At 38.9% G+C, this 26,107-nt stretch overlaps 1 protein-coding gene across 36 annotated transcripts in view; it reads right to left on the bottom strand.

Moving 5' to 3' along the window:
• Window positions 1–15,080: 15,080 nt before the first annotated feature.
• The window catches only part of TNS3 (tensin 3), a 290,201-nt gene continuing 279,174 nt past the window's right edge, over window positions 15,081–26,107 (bottom strand). For 35 of the 36 annotated variants that reach the window (XM_021382346.1, XM_021382352.1, XM_021382347.1 and 32 more), the window contains 4 exons: window positions 25,465–25,633; window positions 24,166–24,234; window positions 23,422–23,448; window positions 15,081–22,382 (listed from right to left, as the gene is read on the bottom strand). In XM_021382346.1, coding sequence (XP_021238021.1) covers window positions 22,238–22,382; window positions 23,422–23,448; window positions 24,166–24,234; window positions 25,465–25,633 — 410 coding nt within the window. In that variant the 3' untranslated portion in view covers window positions 15,081–22,237. The remainder of the gene's footprint in view (window positions 22,383–23,421; window positions 23,449–24,165; window positions 24,235–25,464; window positions 25,634–26,107) is intronic. The other variant, XR_002433899.1, reaches the window with a different exon arrangement.

Raw genomic sequence — 26,107 nt, 5'->3', positions numbered from 1 at the left:
TGTATTGTGTAGCAAGCTATAATAACAGACATCCTGTATCAATGTTAAAGAGGACACTTAGGTTTACAGCTGTTTCTTCTTTGATAGAAATTTACCTCTTCATTTCTTACAGAAGATTAATATAGCCAGTATACACCAAAATATACTATACTATCCAAGATTTGCATGTGTCAACAGTCATATTACACAAAAGCCTGCAAAGGTAATTAATCTATTTCCCAAAATATCTTATCTTGCAGTCACTGGTAGGCCTAAAAAATATAGCTCTAAACAAATGTGAATTAAATTTGTGGAGTTTAAATAACAGACCAATTTATTTTTGGCTCTTGCAACATAGCCACTAAGTAAAATTTAGCATCTGTAAATGGCTTCTGTGTCCTAGTGAATGGACTCAAGTTAAGGAGGGGAGTATTATGGTTGGTCCCTCTCCATAGCTTGAGGCTTAAGGCTACATTCCTGGGATTTGCTGTCCATGGACTCTTTTTGGCTACAACTAGGCAGTTCTCTGTTAGAAATGATGGCACCAGATCAATGTCCTTTTCATATTACTTGCTCTGCTTTCTTAACCTCTTAGGGCTCAAAACCCAGAGAGGTTATATTTCATTCCAACTATATATCATACTGGTAATTTCCTGCTGATTAACAAATATGTTACCAATGTTTACTAGTGGTCCTACCCTAATCCTTATGTGTATTCACCACTTCCTGCCTGGCAGAGATGGTAGTGTGATCTGCCCAGGGAGTGGAGCAGACATGTGCTCCTGGGTCATCTAACTTTGCAACTGTGGAAAACAAATATAAGAAGATAAAAACAGTATAACGTTGGGAAAACTCTAAGAAACATGCTCTAACTAACACACCTTCTTAAGGATTTGATGAGAGAATAAAGAATAGTATGATGGAGGAGCTCTTTCTTCTCTCCTCCCTTATGCCTGTCTTTGAGCAGAATTTGAGTTATTAATAACAATGTCACTAAGACAGCAGTGATACCACATATACATTTCTTTAGAAAGATACCGTATAATTCCTCTAAAATAAAAGACATAAATATGTTACTTGAACGTATGACTGAGACACTTGAACAAAAAGCTGTACTGCTCTTAGCAATGCTGCTTGATATTTGGATAAGAAACTGCAGGTTTTCAGTTATAGAATCTGATCCTAATAACAAAACCTCTATGCCTTAATTGCACAGGGGAATGAAGTAGACAATTCATGCTCAAGAGCCTCCACTCACCCTGCATAAATTAGTGATATTTCCCTGGCAGTCCCAATTCCCAGCACATGCATCTTCCTGAGCACCCATACGCTACTACTTATCAGAGGATACAAAGATTTCTGAAGAACCAGCATTTTATTCTGTCTAAGGAATCAAAAACTTGAATTTACAAAGCAACCTTGAAAACTTTAAAGCTGACTAAAGGCATGAAAGAATGGCAGAGCACAAAAAAAAAAAAAAAAAAAAAAAAAAAAAAAAAAAAAAAAAAAAAAAAAAAAAAAAAAAAAAAAAAAAAAAAACACCATGCAGCATGACCTCGTCCTCTACAGCTTCCGGGAAATGGGAAGTGGAGACGGAGGTGCTAACATTTAGTCCATGGTACGGGAAGGTATCCTAAANGCATTTTATTCTGTCTAAGGAATCAAAAACTTGAATTTACAAAGCAACCTTGAAAACTTTAAAGCTGACTAAAGGCATGAAAGAATGGCAGAGCAAAAAAAAAAAAAAAAAAAAAAAAAAAAAAAAGGAAAAGAAAAAGAAAAAGAAAAAGAAAAAGAAAAAAAGAAAAAAAAATGCAGCATGACCTCGTCCTCTACAGCTTCCGGGAAATGGGAAGTGGAGACGGAGGTGCTAACATTTAGTCCATGGTACGGGAAGGTATCCTAAAATTATGAGGAAATCTTTCTACTTCTTATTAGTCACTCTAAATCAAGACTATGGCTCAGATTATGTATGTGAGAAATGACTGCATCTTAGGAGCCAATTTGAAAGATCTTAACACAGTAGAACCAATTATAAAAAAAATTCTATATTTCTGTATCTGTTAACATAAGGTTTTCAAAATTGTCCCAGAATGGACATGGAATGGAACACCTCTCCTATATGCATGGAAAGGAAAACCTCTCCAATGAGGACAGGCTGAGAGAACTGGGGCTCTTTAGCCTGGAGAAGAGAAGGCTGCGAGGTGACCTGATAGCGGCCTTTTAGTATCGGAAGGGGACACACAGTAAAGAAGGGGACAGACTCTTTATTAGAGTCTGTTGTGATAGAACGAGGCAAAATGGTTTTAAATTAAAAGAGGGTAGATTTAGATAATATTTAAGGAAATAGTCTTTTACAGTGAGGTTGATGAGGCACTGGTACAGGTTGCCCATAGATGTGGTGGAAGCCCTGTCCCAGGAAACATTCAAGGTCAGGCTAGACCAGTCTCTGGGCAATCTGATCTATCTGTGGATGTCCCTGTTCATTGCAGGGGATTTGGACTAGGTGACCTTTATAGGTCCCTTCCAACTGTAATGATTATATGATTCCAAGAAAATTCATGCAGACCTTTCAGACTGTCTTCTATGCAGTGCCATACACTGAGTCACACAAAGGCAAAATAAAGCATTCTCTCTTTTTAAGTAATATGAGGTGAAAGAATAAGGACAAAAAGGCTACGGGTAGGAAGCTTGTGTCTCCCAGAGCCTCATTAGCACTATTTAATTGCAACTAGTTCCTTTGTCTTTATCATTACCATGCCAGTTCCAGAGTAAGAATTGCCTTTCCTTACTACAATGTTTTCCATTGCTTCTTGTTCAGACTGAACTAGTCTGAATGAGATCAGCTTCTTTTGAAGTTTCTTTCTAATTTCAATAGCATATAGTTTAGTAATTTGTGCATTCTTTTACATAAGAAGACATATCTGACAAGACAGGCAACTGTTTCAGACCTGTTTTATCTAAGGGCTGGCACTGAAAAATCTTGGTAAGATTGTTTATAAATGAGTGACACCTGCTGGATAAAATATCCTTGAAAAATTATCACTAGAATTGAAGAATTTTACTACTCTAGAAAACTGGATAAGGAGGGGGAAGGGGAAGGAGTAAGGAAGGCGGTTAATTAACCTTAACTATGTCTCTAGGTTGCTCTAAAAGTAATGCCACATATTTATTTCCTATTTATGGAAACTATAACAGATATAAAGAGCAAAATAACACCATTTGATAGAGCACATTCTCAGCTATGAAACACTTATTTTTCAGCGTAGTCACTACCATTACCTATGTATTTGCGCCAGCAATGAACAAGAGCCTGCATGCCATGCTCGTAAAAACCTGCACCAGCAGAGTTGACCCACTGTTGCTGTTGCCACTGCACCATCCACTACCTCCTGTCTGTGTTCACGTCCACTGTTTGGCCTCCATAAACATTTGACAAGCATCAGTGAATGTCAATGAGTGCAATTTTTTTTCACATGGAGGAATTCAGCGACATACCTTTGCTTCATAGGCACTTCCATGGTCAGAAACCATTCTGTCAGACTGCCCCTCTGCTGCACTTTGTCTCATGGCAGCAACATATAATGGAATATTACATATAAATTAATGTCTTATTCCAAACCTTCTTTTGCTTTTGTAACTTCTTTTAAAGAAAACTAGTATTCTCATGAAGTATTCTTTTCTGAAAAAGTCTGAAGTTTTTGAACATCATTACTATTATTTCTTCATTAAATTGCATCCTATTATTTTAAAGCAATATTTCAAAATACTTGCACGGATGCTATTACAATTTGCTTTTTTTGAGCTACCACTCGACCCTGCTTTCTTATGCAAATGAAACTCCTGCAGTCCCACTGCTTGTGGAATTAATTTTTGACCAGACAATAGAGAGTGAAGAGGAGATTCCCAAACTTCATGGTATTTGATCTCTTTGTTAAAAGATCATTGGTATCTAAGAACAGGAAGGTGGCAAAGAAGCTTAATTGATTATTTTTAAAAGTTATGGTGAACGTCTACATGCTTGTAGCCTTGCATCAGTAGTGTGGCCAACAGGACTAAGGAAGGGACTGTTGCTCTGTACTTGGCAGTGGTGTGGCCACACCTCAAGTACTTTGTTCAGCTTTGGGCCCTCACCACAAGAAGGATGCTGTTTCTGGAATACATTCAAGTATGTGCAACATAGTTGGTGAAGGGCCTAAAAAAGAAGAGCTATGAGGAATGGCTGAGAAAATTGGAGTTGTTTAGTCTGGAGAAAAGGAGGGTGAGGGGAGATATCACCAAGCTCTATATCTACCTGAAAGGAGGTTGCAGAGAGAAAAGTGTCGGTCTCTTTTCTCAGGTGACAAGTGATAGGACAAACAGCCTCAAGTTGCAACAGGGAGGTTTAGACTGGATATCTGGAAGTATTACTTGATGAAAGGGGTGGTTAAACGTTAGAACAGGCAGCTCAAGGAAGTGGTGAAATCCCCATCCCTGGAGGCATTTAAATTATGTGTGGATGTGGCACTTAGGGACATGGTTTAGTGCTGGACTTGCAGTGTTATGTTGGTGGTTACAGTCAATGATCTTAAAGATCTTTTCCAATCTTTCTGTGATTATATGATCTTAAAGGCAATGAGAAAGAAGGAAAGCATACAGCAAGTCTTTCACTTGTAAAATGACTGAGAATAGAGGAAACTGAAACTTCCAGCAAAGTGGAAGAAACTTGGGTTAATGCAATAAAAGCAATAAACAAAAATCCAGCTGAGACAGAAATTAAGATTAAGTTACTCCAAGAGTGTCCACAGCAAAATTTATAGTCATGCTAGTAAAAGATTTTTTTCCTCAAGAAGATAAAAAAAAAATTAAAATTAAAAAAGAAAAAGAAACCACAATTGTTTATAAACTTTTGTGCTTATACTTTTTAGTTAAATACTTGTGGAAACTATACAGGAAATTTTTCACTTCTGGTAAAGATTACTTTTTCTGCAAGAGTACCATCAGGACCCTGAGGGAATTAATAAATTCTGGTGGCTCTGAACAGCCTCCCCTGCAATAGCCACTCACTCCCATGGACCTAGGAGTGACATATCAGCTCTGGCTATGGCAGCCTTCCCTGCTCTAAACCACAAAGTAAGCCTGGTCTCAGTTTCATGGATGGACCCCTCAGACTCTCGTAGCCTTGCCTCTGTCCATTCCTTTAGCCCTGTTTGTTTTTCCTTCCCACTGAATCCTGCATCCAGATTCTGGACTTGGTTCACCACTGACCATGTCTAGGCTTCTTGCTGAAATCCATCACCAGTCCCCTGCTCTGCCTGCCTGGTGCAGACCCTGGGGGACTTTAGCACATCAGCAAGTGTACAGCCTACATGAAATAACGCACAGTTCCTGGCTTAGCCACTTTGCACTGCCTTGCTGCTGCTGCTCCCTGACAAGTAAATTAAGCCAATATAAAACACAAAAATGTCTTTACTTTCTCTTTCCTAGATCCATGACTTAAAACATTTAAGGCCTTTGACATGATCCTAAGGCCACTGACACAGGATGCATCTGTTTTGCTTAATCCATCTCCTGTATGTGGTGTAGTCAATAATGTCAGTTCATACACAGTATGCAACCTAGCAGTAACCTAACTACTAGCTTTACCTCTGGTGCTGGGAACATTTCTACCAAAGTACTAAACAGTAATGCAGTTCTTATTAAATGGCAAACAGCAATTAATATTGAAGATTGTAATCTGATCTGATTACAACTACACTTAAAAATTATTCTCTAATTAACTGGAAATAAAGCTATAAAGATTCTTCTCTCTACTTTTCATTATTCTGTAGAAAGACATGCAGGAACTATACTAGTCATTATCTTAGAACAGTTGTTCATGAGAACAAGCCACAAAATATTCCCTGTTCTTTCTCAGGTAACAGCTTTCTGTATGATCCAGTACACTTTTCATCTCCTCCTTTGTCCCTCCTCCACTACACACAAAAAAGCTTAGTTGATATCCAGCAATTTTGTGCTCCATCTTCTGTCCAATCACAAATAATGGCATTTCTTACCACTCCCTCACATCATTTAATGCCAGTAAAGAATCTAACAGTCTCTTAAAAATTTAAGACCAACATAATGTAATGGTGGAGTTTGCACTCCTGAGGGATATCAGACAGACAAAGAGTAAAATCAGAATGCTAATTTTTAGGAAAGCCAACTTCCAACTCTTCAGAGAGTTAGTTAGTTCTAAATGAAACAAACAAACAAAAATTCTCTGGTGGAACTTCTAGGAAAAACATTAATCTTCTAAAGTCCACCTTTAGGAATATAGCTGATTCAGAGGGAATTACCACAGAAGTTATTCCCTCTGTGCACAAGAGTTAAGAAAATCTTAAATGCGTGAGTTATTCATACAGAATATTGCAAATCTTCACTGGTTATACTACCAAAAAATGTCTTGAGGGCATTTAATCAGAGTTCATGCTGAAAGCAGGTAAGTAATATTCTAGTGTCTTGCATAAAACATAGTTTGTTATTCAAATATGCAGTGCCAGAGAAGACTGAGATAACTGAAGTTACTCAATTGATTCAGTCAGATTGAATGAATTTATAAAAAAGATATGCGATGTTGTCAGAAATAGAAGCCAAACTCTAGTTCGCATTGTAATTTATTCTGAATTATTTTAAATATGTATAAATTACAAAAGATTAATTGTCTCATCAGCTATAAAAAATATTGCATGTTTCAAAATGAAGGTAAGCTAAAAGGATTTCAGTAATTTTGCTTATGAAGCAATCCACACCAAAGTAACAACTAAATAAAAACAGCTATTTCTGCATTTTCCCACTTAAATATATATAAGTACACATACATACATATATATATATATCCAGTTTTATCTTTAAAGGAATAACAATTCCTCTGTTTCATAGCTTTCTACCATCATCTGGACACTGATGAGTAAAAACCCAGTTCTCCAAGGTCAATTGCCCCTATTTCACTAAAAAAAATTCTGAATATTTAAGTGGAAGGATGTAGCACCTTTTGGCAATGATAGATATTATACTTCTGATGATTAGAACTGTGTATTAGTTCAGCACAGTACTCATTACAGCCACTATAATTCAGATAGAGGAGCTGCTAAGTTGTTATGAGGATATGAAGACATCCTCCTATAATAAAAATTTAAAGTGTTTTTTTAAACACTTGCTAGTTTATGCAAATTCATTCCAAAATGAAAAAGAAGAAATGTTCCAAAGTATTTTCATGAACCCCTGGGAAACAGCTGTATCTGGCACAGGGAGTTAAGATCTATCCAGAGAGGAGAACTCCAGCAAAGTTCCATGGCCATCATTTCTACTTCCTCTCTTCAATTAGAAGAAATAATTCTAATGAGAGAGCCAAAGAGCTGTGTTCAGTTCATCTCCTCACTGTTTCACAGAAGCATTCTACAACCAGCTGCAAGAGCAACATATGCTCTCGTCTTTCTCAAACTACATGTTGACATGAGAATCAAGAATCTCCTATCATTTACATTTACATCAGCTTAATTTGTCTAAATGTAACAGAAATAAAGCTACCTCAAAAAAGTATAATTTGAGGCCAAACTTAATACAAATGGTAAGTCAAAAATAAGTCAGAAAAAAAAAGAAATTCCTATTTAATATCATTTTGTAACATGTCTCAAAGCCACAAAATATGTCCAATGACTTGTTCACATTTTCTTCTTCAGTAGTGCACTGAAGATGAGGACCAGTGTTTAGATTAATGTACTTGATTCAGCCTGAAGAGTTATCATTTCATTTTCAACTCCCCAGAAAACTGTGGGCAAGTCACATAATTTCTAAGAACTCTATGTAATAACAACTTTACATCAAGATATACTCATTGGATAAGAGCAATATTTTGGCCAGTGATCGACCAAATCAGTCTAATTTTTCTTCAGAGAAACACAGTCCTACCCTGGAATTTCAATCACATCAGAGGTCAGAAGTCAGCATTGTGTGCCCTCATATTTATTATAGAAAACATCTTGAGTGAAACTACATCTGCTAATGTCAGAAAAAATTACAATATGAAAATCTTTTTTTTTTTTGCTGGAAGTCCATTAGTAAAAAACATGAAAGAAAATAGGATGACAGCAATGGCAGCAGACAACTCAAGGACTTTTCAGTCGCCAAGAAAGTCAATCATTACCTATATAGAAATGATGGATGAACTTCCATCTGCTCTCAGAGTGACTAAGATTCCTGTCTTGTGACTTGAAATTTCTACTGAATTATTCTGTTTCTTGAAGACAGCCCAAAGGAAAATGTTCAGAACAGAACCAGAGGTCCAGAGCTTATCATTCTAAACACCTCTTTTGTCATTTTCAATTATGTAATGTTCAAGCTCTAAAATTAATTGATCATTACCACTTTAACAATTGTTTCTTGGTAATATAGTATTCCCTGAAGCTAGCATGAACAAAATAATAATGTAGATTTAAAATTCTTTTTTTCTCTTTTTCACCCAGATTTTGATGGCTTCCTAGTTTCATTATGTCCATTGCAAAATACGTTGCACCTCAGTTTTGAAATGCAACAAGCATTTCATTCAGCAAGGAGCTTGAATGAGATTCTCATGACTAGGTTCATCTCAATGCTACTTGCTGTCTCTTATCTAACCAGAGCAAAATAGTAATTTCTCCAGCCACCACTGTCATGTTTTGCAGACTGTCTACTCCCTCCTCTGCTCATCAGATTACCAACAAAATAACTGCATATACCTCTCAGTATTTTGATGCCAAATGTTGCACTAGTAATCTAGCAAAAATGGGCAGATGCTTCTGGAAAAAGACTCTAATTACAGAAACCCTAGAATAATTTCAGACTTAATCCAGTGAAATGAGGCATTCTGAGAATCTCAAAAAATAAACTACTGCAGCATTTTTGCATCTAACTCTGACATTAATCTACAATTCAGCATTTTTCCAGTCCTTCAAAGTCTATTAGTGAATGTATTGTGTTCCTCTTTTAGGTAAAGTCAAGCTTTGACCATTTTAAACTTGGAGGGTGTCATGGTTTTATGATTTTTGTTATCAGTACTCCACATCATAACATCATGTAGAGCAGTGGTAGTTAAAGAGTTAATGCTCCAGTTCTGTGGACTGGCGATATTTCTGGGTACCTGGTTCTCAGAAGAGAAGAAGAACTACATCTCCCAAAGGACTTTTCGTTTCCATTTTCCTTTCAGAGGGAAAGATAAAACTGCTCGGAAATCACGAGACATCCCTTTTTTCTTTTACAGCTCGTCACTGTGGTTGTGTGCTCCCTAGCCATCACGCCTTCAGCATCAGAGTAAGGCCTTCAGTTTTTGGTCACTCTCTCTCTCTTTTTATTTGCTTCATTTGATTTATTAGCTTCAATTCAAATTATACTGTACTGTATTGTGTTATCTTGCATTCTGATACCATATATAGTAAATTAACTTTCCTCCTCAGATCGTTGCCTCTGTTTTGTTTTTAGGCCCATCTCTCTTTTTTCCCCTTTTTCCCCTTCCCCCTTTCCCAGGCTGTGGATCTGTGGGTCCCCTCGCTCTGTTAGTCACAGAACCAGGTTGAAGATGCCCATAAACCATTGACAGAGAGGAAGGGGAATAAGGCAAAGAGAGAAGGGCAGGGAGAGGAGTGTACTGATGCAGAACAAATTTTAATTATGTGTCATTGTTATGTCTACAGAAGCTGAAATGATGAGAAGATACTCTTGTCTCTCTAGGCACTTCTTGGCAATCTCTCATCAGCATAACCTGAGAAACAAAGTTGACGTGAATCTAAGTATGAAGTTTAACAGTATTTTGGATTCACTGAAGCAGAGTGCTACTTATCATAAAGCACAGAATATTGTCCTACAAGTAAATGGAAATTAAAAGTAATCATAGAATAGCCTATGCTCCACACAGGACCACCCAAAAATTAGACAGTATGTCCAGATGCTTCTTGAACCCCAGCAGCTTGGTGCGATGATTACTGCCCTGGGGAGCATGTTCCATGGCCTGATAGCTCCCTGGTGCAGAACCTATTCCTGATATCCAGCCTGACCCTCCCCTGACACAGCCTCTATGTCATTCCCTCAGGTCTTGTTGCTGCCACCAGAAAGCAAAAATCAGCACTGGCAAGCAAGATGTATGTACTTCATCACTCTGCTGCTTCATGAAGAAACCCTATGAACTTGAGGAGCAGGGATTCAACTCTGCAACACTTACTCACAATCATCACGGAGAAGAAGAATCACACCTAATAGAGTAGCAATGAATACCCCCAAAATAAATGCACCCCAACTCTGCAAAAAGATTCTGCCAAAAAGGTGAAACAGTCAACAGTCCAACTGAAGTGTCTCTGTAACAAGTGCACGCACCATGGGTAACAAACAGGAGAAACTGGTAACCACTGTCTAACTGGAAGGCTATGATCTGATCACTGTCACAGAGCTGTCTTTGAAAAACAATAAAGAGCTCTAAAGCTTATGGATGGGAATTAGTTAACAAAGAAAACCACATCTGGTGTTCACTACAGGCCTGCTGATCAAGGGGAGGATGTTGAGGATGTTGATGAACAGTTCTTACTTCAACTACAGGAGCAGTCATGCTCACGTGAACGTAAGGGACTTCATCCATCCTCTGGATGAATCCTCAGCATTTCCTCTGCTGGAAAAGTGGCACAGTAAGCTCCAAGCCTAGGAGAGTCTTTGAGTGCATTGAGGATAGCTTCCTACTCCAGGTGATAAAAAGACTGGAGATGAAAAAGCTTGGATAGAAGATGCATTATTGAACCTGTTGCTAACCAAGGCAAAGAAACGTATTTCAGAAGTCAAAGTTGTTGACAGTCTCATGGATTAAGTTGCAGAAGAGAGCTGACAGATTTTTTAAGACATTTTTCTTAGACAACAAGAGTGATTCATTTCCATGGGCAAGAAATTAAGCGAGGAAGATAGGAGACCAGCATGACTGTGTCAGGACCTCCTGATCAAACTGAATTGCAAGAAGGAAATGCATAGGCAAAGCAGGCACTCAAGTCTTGAAAAGAATACAAGGATACTGCCAAGGAATGTATGTATGCAATCAGTGAAGTCAATGCGCAGCTGTAGCTGAACTCGGCAAGGGTTGTGAAGAATAATGAGTCAAGCTTCTACAGGTACAACAGTCAGGAAAGGAAGATAAGAAGAAACTGTACCCACTCTGAAGAATGAATCAGTGGACCTGATGACAACTGACATGGAGAATGCTGAGGTACTCAACAACTATTTTGCCCCAGTTTTCATTAGCAAGTGCTTTTCCCACATCTCCCAAGCCCCTGACCATCATAGAGAAAGATCAGATTGAAGACCATCTGATGAGACCCCAGCTGGAGTACCGCGCCCGGTCCTGGGGGCCCCAACTCAAGAAAGACATCGAGCTGTTGGAGCAGGTGCAGAGGCAGGCCATGAAGATAATCACAGGGTTGGAGCACCTCCCCTACGATGCTGCGGCAGGAACTCAGTCAGATGGGCCACAACCTTTCTGGGCTGATGCAAGCACCCAGAAGGACCTCCTGAGGAGCAACAGAGATGACCAGACCTCTGATTTTGGAGAACGCTGGAATCTGGAAGTCCCCCAAGGACCTGAGGTAAGTGGGAGGTGTCATAGGTGCAAGCGTGTCCTGCTCAGTGAACATCTTGAACAGATGGCTAGGCTGCGGGATGAAATTATCAGGCTGAGAAGCACCTGGGAATTGGAGAGGGACATAGATTTGAGGAAATCTGAGCCAACACATGCAGACTGGCTGTCCCCTTCTAAGTCCCTGCAAGGGGAAGAAGCTAAGCCAGCTTTCCAATTTGAGGAAGAAGGTCACAATAACATGCAAGATGAAGAGGAATGGACTCTTAACTCTGCTCAGAGCAGAAGGAAGCATGTTTTAAAGACATTCTATTCTGTAGGTGCCAAAAAAGTAGTATTAATAATGACTGAATGAAAGCCTTACGTACTCAAATTGGAGAGATGAGTCCTACAGATTATTAAGTCAAACAGAAAAACTTGCTTGAGGTGCTCTCACCTATCAAAAGGTTATCTTGTATCTTCTCCAATTTCATAGAATCACAGAATGCATTAGGTTGGACAGGACATTAAAGATCATCTACTTCCAGCCCACCTGATGGGAAGTGGTTTTAAACTGGAAGAGGGTAGATTTAGACTAGATATTAGGAAGAAATTCTTTACTGTGAGGGTGGCGAGACTCTGGAACAGGTTGCCATGAGAGGTTGTGGATGCCCCTTCCCTGGAGGTGTTCAAGGCCAGGCTGGATGGGGCTTTGAGTAACCTGGTCTAGTGGGAGGTGTCTGTGCCTATAGCAGCGGTGTGAGACTCTGTACAAAAAACTCCTTTTGTTTCAAAGATTGCTGTGGAGTGCAAGGACAACTGGAGGCATCTCTGCCTACAGATCTCTGCCTACATCTCTGCCTCTTCCCATTCTTCAGGAATAAGGAAGATAAGGGGAATGTCTTGACCCTTATCACCTTTCAGGATACTCCTGAGATGCAGCGGCTCAGCCTTGTGTGGAGGCCCCAGCCTCTCTGATGTGGATAAGTCTGCCCTGGACTGTTGCACCTGTGTCAGACTATGGGCAAGCCAAGGAGAACCAGACAGTATATATATATGGGCTCTGCAAAAACTTTGTGCACGCTTTTCCCTTGTTGTGTTTTCCTTCTGCCTGTGATCAACCGAGAAAGAGAATCTGCATTCCCCACCCCCACTGCCAGGCAGGCTCATGGAACATTGTGACACTGTGCTGGTAATTATCTCTGCATTTCTATAACAAATCCTTGCTTTTATTTTCTGTCTTTATACTACTGCTTTCTTTGTCCCACCTCCCATCCCCAGGCCTAGCTAACCAAAACTTCTATAATAAACTGGTTGGGCAAATATTTGACTCCTTTCTGAGTCTTAATCTCACATCTGGTATACATACATAACAAACCATCTCACTACCAATAGTTGGAGCAAGACAAGGGGGGGGTTGGAACTAGATGATCTTAAAGGTCCCTTCCAATCAAAACCATTCTGTGATCATATGGTTCTATGAACCTGAGCATACACAAGTCCATCTAACTCAACAAGATGCCTCCCAAGGTCCTGAGGGAACTGGCAGATGAAGTTGCTAAGCCACTGTCCAATTTTTGGGAAGTAATAGCAGTCAGATGAAGTCCTCAGTGACTGGAAAAAGATAAACATGACACCTATTATTAAAAAAGTTAAAAAGGGGAAGCCTGGGAATTATCGACCAGTCAGCTTCATCTCTGTGTACAGTAAGATCATGGAACAGGTCCTCCTGGAAAATACGTTAAGGCATATGGATGACAGGGATGTAATTCGAGACAGCCACCATGGTTTCTCCAAGGCTAAAAAGTGCGTGACCTGGTGGCCTTTTACAATGGAATGACTGTGTTGTTACATAAGGGGAGAGCTACTGAGAACAACTACCTGAACTTCTATAGGGCTTTTGACACGGTCCCACACAACATCTTTTTTTTTAATGTTGGAAAGATATGTATTTAACAGACTATTCAACAGATAAGGAATTGGCTGGATGGCTGCATCTGAGGAGTTACAGTCAACACATCAATGTCCAGATGGAAATCAGTGACGAAGTGATGTCTCTCAAGGTTTTTGTACGGGGACCAGTAGTGTTTAAGATCTTTATTTAAGGACTTACCAGTGGCACTGAGTGCATCCTCAGCAAGTTTGCAAATGACATCAAGCTCAGTGGTGCAGCTATACACTATAGGGAAGAGATGCAGCCCAGAGGGACTTTGAAAAGTGGGATTATGGGAAACTCATGAAGTTCCACAAAGCCAAGTACAAGGTCTCACCGGGGCAATCACCAGTATCAGTACAGACTAAGTGATAAATGCATGGAGAGCAGCCACATGGAGAAGGAGTTGGAGATATTGGTGGATGCAAAATTGGACGTGAACTTGCAGGGTGCACTTGCAGCCCAAAAAGTCAATCATATGCAGGGATGTATGAAAATAAGAGTGGCCATGAGGATGAAGGAGGGGATTCTTGGAGTACTGCATCCAGCTCTGAAGTTCCCAGCACAAGAAAAACACATGGACCTCCAGAGGAATACCATTTATTAGAGAACTGGGGCACCTTTCCTATGAAGAAAGGATGAGAGAGTTGGGGTTGTTCAGCCTGGAGAAAAGAAGGCTCTGGGAAGACCTAATTGCAGCCTTTCAATACATAAAGTGGGCTTATAAGAAGAACGGAGAGGGACTTTTTACTAGTGCCTACAGTGATAGTACTAGAGGTAACAGATTTTATTGAAAGGGGGGTAGACATTTAACATAACAAAGAAATTACTTACACAGAGAGTTGTGTAACAGGTTACTCAGAGAAGCTGTGGATGCCTCATCTCTGCAAGTACTCACGATCAAGTCACAAGGGATCCCAGGCAACCTGATCCAGCATTGTCCTTGCCCATGTCTGGGTGGTTGGAATTAGATGATCTTCAGAGGTACGTCCTTTCCAACTCAAACCATTTTATGATTTTATTATTCTGTGAAGCTGCTTAACCTTGCTTCAAATGAACTGGCCATCACATACAGCTTCATATCTATCCCCTGGAACTCTGGAGTGTGTCTACAGAAGAGCAACAAAGCTGGTGAAGAGTCTGGAGCATAAGTTTTCTGAGAAGCAGCTGAGGGAACTGGGTGGTTAAGTCTGCAGAAGAAGAGGTTCAAGGAAGACCTTATCACTCTACAACTACCTGAAAGGAGGTTGAAGTGAGGTGGAGGTCTGTCTTTTCTCCCAGGTAAGTAGCAAGAGGAGAAGAGGTAATGGCTGTAAGTTGTGTCAGAGAAGGTTTAGGTTGGATATGAGGAAAAATTTTTTCTCAAAAAGAGTGGTAATGATTTCAGAATCACACAGTATAACTGGTTTTATAAATATATAGATTTTATAAAATATGTTTATAAAATATGTTTTATAAAATATGTTACCTTGCTTATATTCATTGACTCTAGAGCTATAGTTTCATAACAAACTCAGTAACTTGGACAGCATGCCTGATAAATTCTATTGATAGCATTTTTCACATAAATAGGAAGCTCTGGCTTCAGTGTTTCTTAAGTTTTTTTATTTAACTGGTATGAGAAGTAACACCACAAGAGCATTTTGCACTTCATAATTAATCAATTTGAGACTGTTTTTATTCTCTTAATAAACCAGTACATACTGCTACAGTTCATACTTCAACTATAACTAACCACATCTGCAAAAAGATATTCACATCAGGTTTTATTATGATTTCAGAGGAACTTCACATTTGAAAGACTCTATCTTCAGTACCTTGAATTTATCCAGAAACACGTATCACATCTGTTTTCTATATTTGTCATGTATGTAAGTTTGATGCAGTTCTATTACCACTCTTTTGATCCTATGTCTAAAATACAACTGCTTATTCTTTGGAAGCCTACCTTGAAAATTACATAGTGCAGAAAAAAATCAAATTGACTCTAGCTTCTTCACAGAGCCAATGAAAATATGAGTTACCTGAACTGGCGTAGGAATGAAGTACTTAATATTCTGTTATGTTCCATATAAAGTGATGTATCAGGTTAGGAAAAGAGGTAAGTAATCATTTTTACTGTGTGACATAACAGCAAGACAAAACAGAGAAAGGTGAGGCTGTGGAAAAATCCACATTGTACTTGGCATGTCTGGAACTAAGGTGGTACTGGCACAGTATTTCTTTGGTGCAGTGCATGAGCCCTGCTTCGGGAAACCTGAAAAATGAGCATATTGCCTGTAATTTTATCCTGTCTTTTCATGTCTTTTTAAGGAATCACAGCTGGCTATGACCTACAATGTACATCTTGCATTTTGCCTCAAGAACAGTAAGTTAATGCACACCTCACAGGATCCTTTGAATTGACGTTTTTTCCATTGTTATGTGCAAACCAAGCTCACAATCTAACTTAATAATATGAAGTATCTGAGGGTTATAGTCCTGAATTTAAGTCTTGTTTTACACACTTAGTTGAAAGTCATTTCTCATTCCAGAATATCCTGTAATGGCGCCATTATGAGCTAAATATTTTGGGGTATTTGTTTACAGCGTTACTGGGAACTATTTTTATTATTATCACTAAGGTGATCAGCACTTGTACAGTCACATTCTGTACCAGACAGTGTGATGGCTGCATACAGGGGGGTATCCCACACATGTACAAAAGTCAGCCCTAGGAAGTGCTACCCACCAGGAGCTTTGTGACCAGGACATGGTCCATCAGTTTGCATGGGAGAGCTCTGCCACTTTTGACAGCTCCAGTCATGGCATACACCCATAAGAAAGTCCTCTGCATCTATGGCTTTTCCAGCCACAGGAACCAACACAGCTACCCATACAGAGCTCCAAAGGAACATGCACTTAGACAACTAGAGATGAGTAGATTTAGCCATAGCAAATAAAAGTGAACTGTTTCTTCATTTATACGTCACTTTCTTGCTCTACGATCAGAACATCACTGAGATTATTACAAAACTAATATGACATTTAAGCTCACACCTTTGCCTAGGCTAATTTAACCATCCTGTATAAAAAAAACTCCAAGGAAGATGAAGCAAGCTTTTGTTTTACATAGCATCAATCCCAGTTTAGAAATAACCTTTATACAGATAAATGATACACATCTCCCAGAATGGTCTATGTCACTAGGCAAGTTTTGCCTTCAAACAAGCATTGGAGTATTTAAGATGCAAGGTTATGCTCTGCAGCTGGCTGGCAAGCAGTACACCTCAGCTTGTTCTCACTCAGTCAAATGTTTGCTTCGTTCCTGCTGTTGATGGACACAGGTCTGGCTCCCCTTGCACCTTTGGTGCTAGCTCAACTGCTTGTGGGGTCTCTGCATGGCAAAAGGGACAGCATGAACACTGGAATGCAAGCTCATAAACCAAAAACAGAGCCATCAGCACCCAAACAAACACAGACTGAAGTAATGCCCACAAATAGCCTGCAGACTGACGCAGATGTTATGTTTATGCAAACTATCCCAAACTGCATTTCCTTTCCTTTGAAGACATTTAGCCTCTTTTGCATAAAGCACAAGTGTTTGCCTTAATTTTAATATTTTAATAATATTTACAGAATCACAGAATGGCTGAGATTGGAAGGGACCTTTGGAGGTCATCTGGTCCAACCACCCCAATCAAGCCTAGAGTAGGCTGCAGAGGACCATGTCCAGACATTTTCTGAGTATCTCCAAGGATGGGGACTCTACAACCACTCTTAGCAACTTGTGCCAGGGCTCAGGGCTCAGCTGTCTTCACAGTAAAAAAAAAAAAGTTCTCTGATGTTCAGAGGAATCTCCCATGTTTCAGTTTCTGCCCATTGCCTCTTGTCCTATCCCTGGGTACCACCGAAAAAGAGCCTGGCTCTATCCTCTTTGCTCCTTTTTCCCCTATATAAGATCCTTTCAAGCCTTCTTTCCTCTAGGCTGAATTGTCCCAGCTCTCTCAGCCTTTCCTCATACGAATCAAAGAATCATTACATTTGGAAAAGATCTCCAAGATTAAGCCTAACTATCAACCTATCGCTACTATGCCCACTAAATCATGTCCCTAAGAACTATATCTACATGTTTCCCGAAAACTTCTGGGGCAGTGACTCCACCACTTCTCTGGGCAGCCTGTTCCAATGCTTGCCCACTCTTTCAGATGAGAAATCTTTCCGCATATCCAACCTGAGCCTCCCCTGCCACAGCTGGATTACCTCTCATCCTATCACTAGTAACTTAGGAGAAGAGACCAACCCCCACCTTGCTACAACCTCCTTTCAGGTAGTTGTAGAAAGCGATAAGGTCTCCCTTAAGCCTCCTCCAGAATAAACAATCTCAGTTCCCACAGCTGCTCCTCATAAAGTTTGTGCTTCAGGTGGATTTAACTTCATTCACCACCAGTCTCTAAGCCTGGTCATCCAGCCAGTTTTTTACCCAGAAAAGAGTACACCTATCTAAGCCATGAGCTGCCACTTTCTCCAGGAGAATGCTGTGGGAGACAGTGTCAAAGGCTTTACTGAAGTCTAGGCAGACTAAGTCCACAGTCTTTCCCTCATCCACTAGGCAGGTCACCTGATTATAGAAGGAGATCAGGTTGGTCAAGCAAGATCTGCCTTTCATGAACCTATGCTGGCTAGGCCTGATCCCCCCTGGTTGTCCTGCACAAGGAGTGTGACCACTCTCAAGATGATCTGCTCCATAACCTTCCCTGATATAGAGGTCAGGCTGACAGGCCTGTAGTTTCCCAGATTTTCCTTCTGACCATTTTTGTAGATAGGCATCACACTGGCAAGTCTGTAGTTGTCTGGAACCTTCCTGGTTGACATGGACTGCTAATAAATGATAGAAAATAGCTTGGCAAGCACTTCCATCAGCTCCCTCAGTACCCTTGGGTGGATTCCATCTGGCTCCATAGACTTGTGATAGTCTAGGTGGAGAAGTAGGTTGCTGTTTCCTCCTGAACTGTGGGGGTGCTTATTCTGCTCCCCATACCTGTCTTCCAGTCAAGCACACAGAATAGAAATCCCTGCCAGCCCATGCCTCACAGAAAAGGCATTAGCATTGTACACTAGAGCTTATCATTATCAGAAGTAATCCTAATAAAATACATATATAATTAAAAAAAAATCTTTAACATGGGACTGATGCACAGATTTTGTATACAGAGAGCAACTTCAATTAGGGGTTAGATTTCTAACCTCTCCAACTTTCCTCCTACCCACCTTCTCCATGCTCCTCTGGAAGTTCTTCTAATGTAGTCACGGTGATGGAGCAGTGGAAGTCATTTAAATGCATACAGACATCTCAGAAGGTGACATCATAAATTCTTCCTTCTTACACTGAAATATACAGTGCAGGCTTATGCTATTTTAAAAGCAAATGAACTAGGAAAATCACATGCTTAGATTACACTTGAATAGCTAAGACTCCACAGAAGTTTGTGGAGTCAGATCCTTGAAAGTAATTTTTATAAAACAAAACTAAACTCTTGCTTCAGCACTCACTCTTTTCCCATCTCGCCAAGACTTCCTTCATTAATTGGTTTTGAATGCAGGAAAGTAACTGTCTTTCAGAAAAGACTACCTGTAACTGTGTGCTGTGAAATTTCGCATTCATAATTTTATTATAATCTGAATCAAGGCAATATTTGAAAAGCAGAGAAAATGACTATACAAAGAATTTATAGAACATTAATTTACATACTGGAAACCTTTTGTTGCCTTATGGTTTCAAGAAAAGGCAAACATTTTCACTAGTTGGTAAATAAAAGAAGTAAACATTCAATTTTTAATGATAATGTTGGATACATAGAAACCATTTAATTAAAAACATGATTTTCAGCATTTTTGTGGCTTAGCACTGTAAAATTATAATACTATAATTAGTATAACAAGCAGGTTAATAGGAGCCTGGCTAAATATATGTGTCAACTTGCTGGCATTAGTTCTGAAACTGCATATACAGATCTAACAAAAACCTTCAAAAGAAGTGCTGCATTAACTATTTAATCCTGTATTTCTCACAAACTTTAGTCAATATCCTTCTACATACACTACACAATGGTACATAATGAACTGTTTTGCTTTGTGCAATTTTTAATTCATTAAAAAGCAAAAGCATGTGACAATATACCGTCCAAAGGAATGCATAGTAGAAAAACTACCTCAGAAAAAGGGCAATTTCTTTTTCCCACTTACCAAATAAGTCTGAACTCCCAGGAAACACCACCAGGAGTAGTAACATTCAATTCCTTATGTTTTTGAATTCAGAAGGCCATGAGAACATATAAAGAATGAAAAGCGAAGCCCCAAATGGAAATGACAATACATCATAAAAAAAGACCAGAGGCCAAGACTTGGTGTCTAGAAAGGCACACTCAAATTTAACTATCACCTAAAAAAGTGAAAAAAAATATTAAAAAATCCTTCTCATTTAAATGCTCATAGAACCTCAGATTTATTGTGTAACGTTTTTCTCCCCAGAAATCCGACAATCTAATTGAGATGTCAGCTGAAGGAATTCACTTCACTCCAGCTTTCTGACCAGATTAGGCAACTGCATACTTGGTACATCGAAAAAATACTGAAAGGAACTTGTGTCCATATGTTTCAAAAGAATCAAAACTCCTGAAAATAAAAATTGCATTTCTGAATGGTGCATAAACACAGTTTAAGCAGTATACCTCTGCAGCAGAAGAAAATAATTTGGTAAAAATTAATAGCACTTGCATTTGTTGCTTCAATGGTAGCTACAATACTTTGGATTGCTTCACCCTTCTATGACATCCAGTGTCTATTGTTACTAATGCACCACTTTCTGGTCCCAATATATTAGATTTCAAATCTATTCTTTTTCTCATTCCCCCTCCTTCTAAGGGGTTATTCATAAGGTTGTTTACAGAAAACTGTTAGTTAATCAAGCAATTTGGTAATATTTTGGGGTATGGTGACTGAATAAGGTTTCCATAGTCTCAATACTTAAGGAAAATCAGGATGAAAGCTATTAATAAAAATCAGATCATCAATTATACAGGATAAACACCATTAAGGTTGGTGGAACCTTGTGATCACATTGCTCTTATCAGATTTTTCAATTTGATTTAGTCATTATTTAGTAAAAGAGGATTAAAGGATGAAACCCTCAAAGATACTAGCTAATCCAGTGCCTCATGCATCCAGTATGCTGAATGCAAAATTTTATTCCACAGGTTATTAATGAAACATTGACAGCAACTCATAAAAGAAATAGAAACAATAAAACTTTTAGTACTGTCACATTGAGGTTGCTTTATTATCCTCAGTTCTAATATGGATGTCTAGAACTGTTCTTTTTGGAGTGAATGCGAATTACACAATAGATCTCAGATGGCTTACCTGACTTGTGAATATTACCACTCTAACCTATTGTATCAATTTCCTGTAATATAGCATTGCTATAAAGCTAACTAGCGTTTTGTTATGCAGTTAAAATACAGATGTGTTTAGAAAGATATACAGAGATACTTACAGATGTGACAGCTATACAAATAATGACAGAAATGATCTCAAGAAACTGGACAGTAACAAAATAAGTTCAACTTTGGATTTCTTGTCTCAAGGAATTATTAAAAATTATAAACCATAAAAATTGTTCCTTCAGATTAAAAAATTCAAAAATATATCCCCAAGTGTCCAATAAAAAGGGGACCAAAAAGAACCCAATTACATAAGAATTAGAAAGGCAACAAATACTACTGCCAAAGCAGTTTTGCAAAGAGGCACAGAAACAAGAATTAGCTTGTCACTCTAAAGCAAAAGTAAAAATATGAAACTCTATTGTCTATAGCAAGGTATACTTTTACTTAGACAAAATAGTGCTGAAGGGCAAACATCAACATTCTTTTTCACAAATAGCCATATGAAATATCAAGATCTGAGGTTTACTATAAATAATCTGGCACAGGCAAAAATATATAAGTTATAAAAAATTATTTGCTTTTCCCTAATTTTTATTCTGCAATTATTAAAACATAGTACTTTCCCTTAGTTCTTAGTATTAAAAAAGTTAAAAAAATACAATTACAGAATATGTTTCCACGCAACCACTTTTTTCTGTTCTGCTATCTATTCTGTTTGAAACCATTCCCATTAGAACTGCCCACTCTTCTTTACACTAAATACAGTGCAGTCTTCCACACCGCTGCTCATTTCTTATCATAAACCAACTTACACAAACCTTCTTTTCACATACATCTTCCCCTTTCTCCATTCAGTTCCCATCACTGATTCCCAAAAAGATGAAGGAAAGAGCAAATGGCCTCCTTAAAAACATGTTTGCAGGGCCTATAGCTACCATTGATGCAACTATATCAAGTTTCTTTGTGGAGGTTATATTAATTATTTTCTGCATAAAAATAGCACAGTCTAGTAGTGAGTGAGTATTTCTGCTCCAATAAATGATGAAATGTGAAAATAATATTAGAAATCCTTCAGGAGAAAAGCTTTTCATTTATGCTTCATTTAGATATGGGCTACAGGTTTGGGTGACATCCAATTTCTTTTGCATTGTCCTTTGAAATGAAAAGAAACAAGTAATGTTTTGCTAAATCAGAGGCATCTTCAAATAAAAGGCTGAACTCTTTCTTGGGATTGACATTCCTGCTGATAAGGCTTTCTCCATATCACAGTGCTTTTCTTCAATGAAGTCAGTGAAGAGCTCTTGAATCAAGGTTGGAAAACAGTCAGATCTTCTTCTGGGATCCAATCATGACCTTTGACACAAAATTCACAATGGCGCTGGCAGGTTGCTCTGGATCGTGCTCTGCAAATAGGTGGCACACATTGTCTGTGCCACTGCCTTGCTTCCTAGCAACAAACCCAAATACTCTGCAAGGACAACAATCACATTATATCAGAGAACAGACAGACAGACCCGGTCTCATTTCATAAAACAAAAAAGACACTGCAGAAAACCAAAGTGCCAAGGACTAATGCACAAATCAGACTTCATCTGTTGTAAAGGACAAGGTCCTGCATGACTGTTAAATATAGTGCAAATGTACTAGCCAACTCAGGAACTCCCTCTGACTGTCTCAGAATGGCCATAAAAAGGTTAGCACACTACCCAATTAATTCTACGTTCTCTTTTGCATCCTGTACTGTTTGCTGTCAGAGATACGCTACTGTCTCTGGAGATATATTTAATCTGGTTCAGTACTGTTGTTCTCTTAGCTACCTTGAAGGTGGGGGGTCTGAATGTGTCGGGGTAGAGAAAGGTGTGTCAAAAAGTGCTTAACAAGAAGTTTTGAGGGCCATATATCTCAGTAGAAAGGGTACTTAAAACAGGATTTGACCCACTGATTTCTGTTACTTTTCAGATACCTGTACCCGAGTTCTCTCTGTTAATGTTTTTCCTTTTGGTAAAGAGGAGACAATGATGTTGGTATTCAATGGAAAACACTTTGCAATCTACTGGTAAATATCTACTTATGCCAGACACTAGTATTACTGGGACTGTTTTCAGGTATGTGCTGTGTGGGGAACTTTTTTTTGTTTTTAAAGCTACCTGCGTAAGTGAGATAAGTAAGTTTCTGTTAGTGTTGCTGGATAAGAGGAACACTCAACGAAGTAGCAAATGGTTCTGTATTAATTTCTGAAACTTCATGCAAATTGCAGACCTGCAGTGTAAACAAGCCACACTAACTCTGTTCACAGACATCCCATCATCCCACTTAATTAGGCCTTACTTGAAGATGTGCAGGTAAAGTAAATTAAGTCTAATTGCAGTAAACAGACATTTACATCTGAACAGCTGCTTTCCCTTTTACATCTCTGACACAGTTAATGAGAAGACTAACAAACTAACTACTGCAATGACAGTCCTAGAACATTCAGTTAAAAGAAACACAGACAGGTGTGAACTTACTTTGCAGAAAGGCCATCTTTCATCCATCTTGATGTCCATAAGAAAGCAATAAGGGAAAAAAAATAAAGAAATGAAAAAATGACACTTAAGTTAGGGTTTTGTAGATCAGTAATAAAAATAATGTATTAGTAATAGTGCTTGCCTTGCTTACTGTTATGGTATTATCTAAGGGTCTGCGTCCGTGACAAGGGAGACAGGCCCGGAAGGAAAAAAAAAAAAAAAAGAAGAGAAAAGAGGAAAAGAGAAAAAAAAATTGTCGGCAGGTAGGGGCTGGCCCCGGGCGGTCTGGCGGCTAAAGCGGCAGGGAAGCAGTGGACCCGCACCCTGGGAAAACAAAGGGAAGAGGGGAAAAGCAGGGGACTCGTAGGCGGATCTAACACAAAAAACAGTGGCACCAATCTGAGGAGGAACAACTAATTTTACTAAATATATCAAAAACGAGGCTAGAAGAATTGTAACAGAGAGTTTACAGGCTGAAAATCTTACACAGTAAACTGCAGGAGGACCACGTGCTTTCTCCGCCAGGCAGGAAGGAACAGTCCCCATATCTCCCAGGCGGCTTCACCACCCCCACCCTCACAAAGACCCCTGGGGCATGCACCTCCTCCCCTCCCCCTCGGAGGGCCACACACCAAAAAAGGCAGTTTGCAGTAACCAGGGAATTAACTCTTTAACTGCCCGTGCTTTACATGATGTAATGAGGTGGAATACCGACAACAAAAATCACAAAACCATAACACTTACTTTCTGTCCTGTGGATCCAAAGCACAGAAAATAACAGTGTTGACTGGATAATGTCGCCGAAAAAAGAGTCTGGATAGGAAGAAATAAAATATTTCAGAAACAGTTAAAATGCTTGAAATTTTAAACAATAAGCAGAATGGACAAAATCAACTCTATCAAAATTTAATAATGACAACATATTGGTTTTGTTGTCTCTGAGTCACACTTAAAAAGCTACATGAACTACATGAATCACAGAACTATTAGGGTCAGAAGGGACTTTGAAGAACATATAATTCCAATGCCCTTGTCATGGGCAGGGACATCTTCCACTACAACATGTAGTTTTGAACAGTTCCAGGGATGAGCTGCCCACAAACTCTCTGGGTAATCTGTTCTAGAGCCTTACCACTCTTATAGTGAAAGATTTCTCCCTAATATCTCATCCAAATCTTTTAGTTTAAAGCCATTATCCTACCTCTGTCCTACCACTATAAGGAGTCCCACTCCAACCAAATACATTCATATTTGAAGCAGTGACTAAGCTTTAGACTGCAAGAGAAAAAGCAAAAGAACTAGAAGCATAATTTTTTTCTAAAAAACGCACACTTAGATACTATGTAAGTGGGAAATGCAACTTCTTGGAACTTGTGAATAATTTGATTATATTGTTTCTAAATGTAAGCACTCCTAGGTGTTGTAATTCAAGGTTTTCTCCATGATCTGCTACAACTGCTTGCAGACTGCATGGAATTAGGAAGTCTGGCATTTTTTTCTTCTTTCTGAACTTATAATGAATTCCTGTTATCCCTCATTTGTAATGATCAGTTTTCATATGTGAAGACTTTTTAGTAGCCTTAACTTTTTATCACAACAGTTTTTATGTATTAGGCTATCCAAAGCACTACCAAAAATACTGAAGGTACACACTGTCTGCTTAGCTCAACTGTGCACAATTATGCTAGTGAAGGATACTGTGAAGATTGATTACTTCACTGAATGGTTTGAATATCAAATGCTACAAAAGGACTACTTTCATTTTTTCTAAAAAAGAAAACAATAAAAAAAAAGCCATATCAAAGTAACCTTCCAGATACAAAACTGCCATGTGGAAGAAATGCCCACATTTTAAAACATACATCCCCAGTACTGCAGACCACTGACAACCGTGAAGGATAGCAGATACTGTCATTCTTCAGATAATCCTGTTATCACCTGAAACAGAGACTGCAGAACACAACTAGGAAAAAGAAGTCAACAGAAATTGACACTTGCAGGAGATGAGTACACATATTACCTTCCCACCCCTCCTTTGCTTACTTTCTTTGATTATCTGTCAGTGTGATTCCCTGTGCAGACACCTTGAAATGGACAATGGTTGAGATGGGAGAAGGATCTTGCATCAGCGTCAGGCTCAAGGCTTTCTGTACTGCTTGGTAGCCTGTGAGGGACTCCATCTCCACTGAATTCAGATACCAAACGTTACATGCTGTAATGAAAGAGGGGTGGTCACTATCCAACAACAAACCAACAGGAATCTTCTGAACAAAACCAAACAAAATGTAAATATCCACTGTAATAAAGTGAAAAAGGAAGACACAAAAAAACAGCAAATCTTCTACTTTCACCTCACCTTTTTCACACTGATGCTTTGTAGTTTTAGATGATAATTTTTGAGCTCATTTTTGGAGCTTTTTACTGTCACTTTGTTTTTAATGCTATTATATTTAAGCCAAGGATTGTAAGTTTTCTTTTACCCAAAGACCCTAAAAGTTTAATAAATACAAGACAGCAGCAGAGAGAGGAGTCATTCACAAGTACAAGGGCTACTATGAAAGTAATGCCTCCTATTTTATTATGTTGGCCCATGATATCAGAGGTGGACGTTGGTGGTATGGCAGTAGAGGCTGAATCTTCCTACCAATATCCCATTGTATTTTGTTGTTGTGTGACAGATGCCAGC

Source organism: Numida meleagris, unplaced genomic scaffold (genome assembly GCF_002078875.1).
Source record: "Numida meleagris isolate 19003 breed g44 Domestic line unplaced genomic scaffold, NumMel1.0 unplaced_Scaffold218, whole genome shotgun sequence".
Classification (NCBI taxonomy): Eukaryota; Metazoa; Chordata; class Aves; order Galliformes; family Numididae; genus Numida; species Numida meleagris.
The sequence above is the reverse complement of the archived record's forward strand: the minus strand, read 5'-3'. Positions and strand labels throughout refer to the sequence as shown.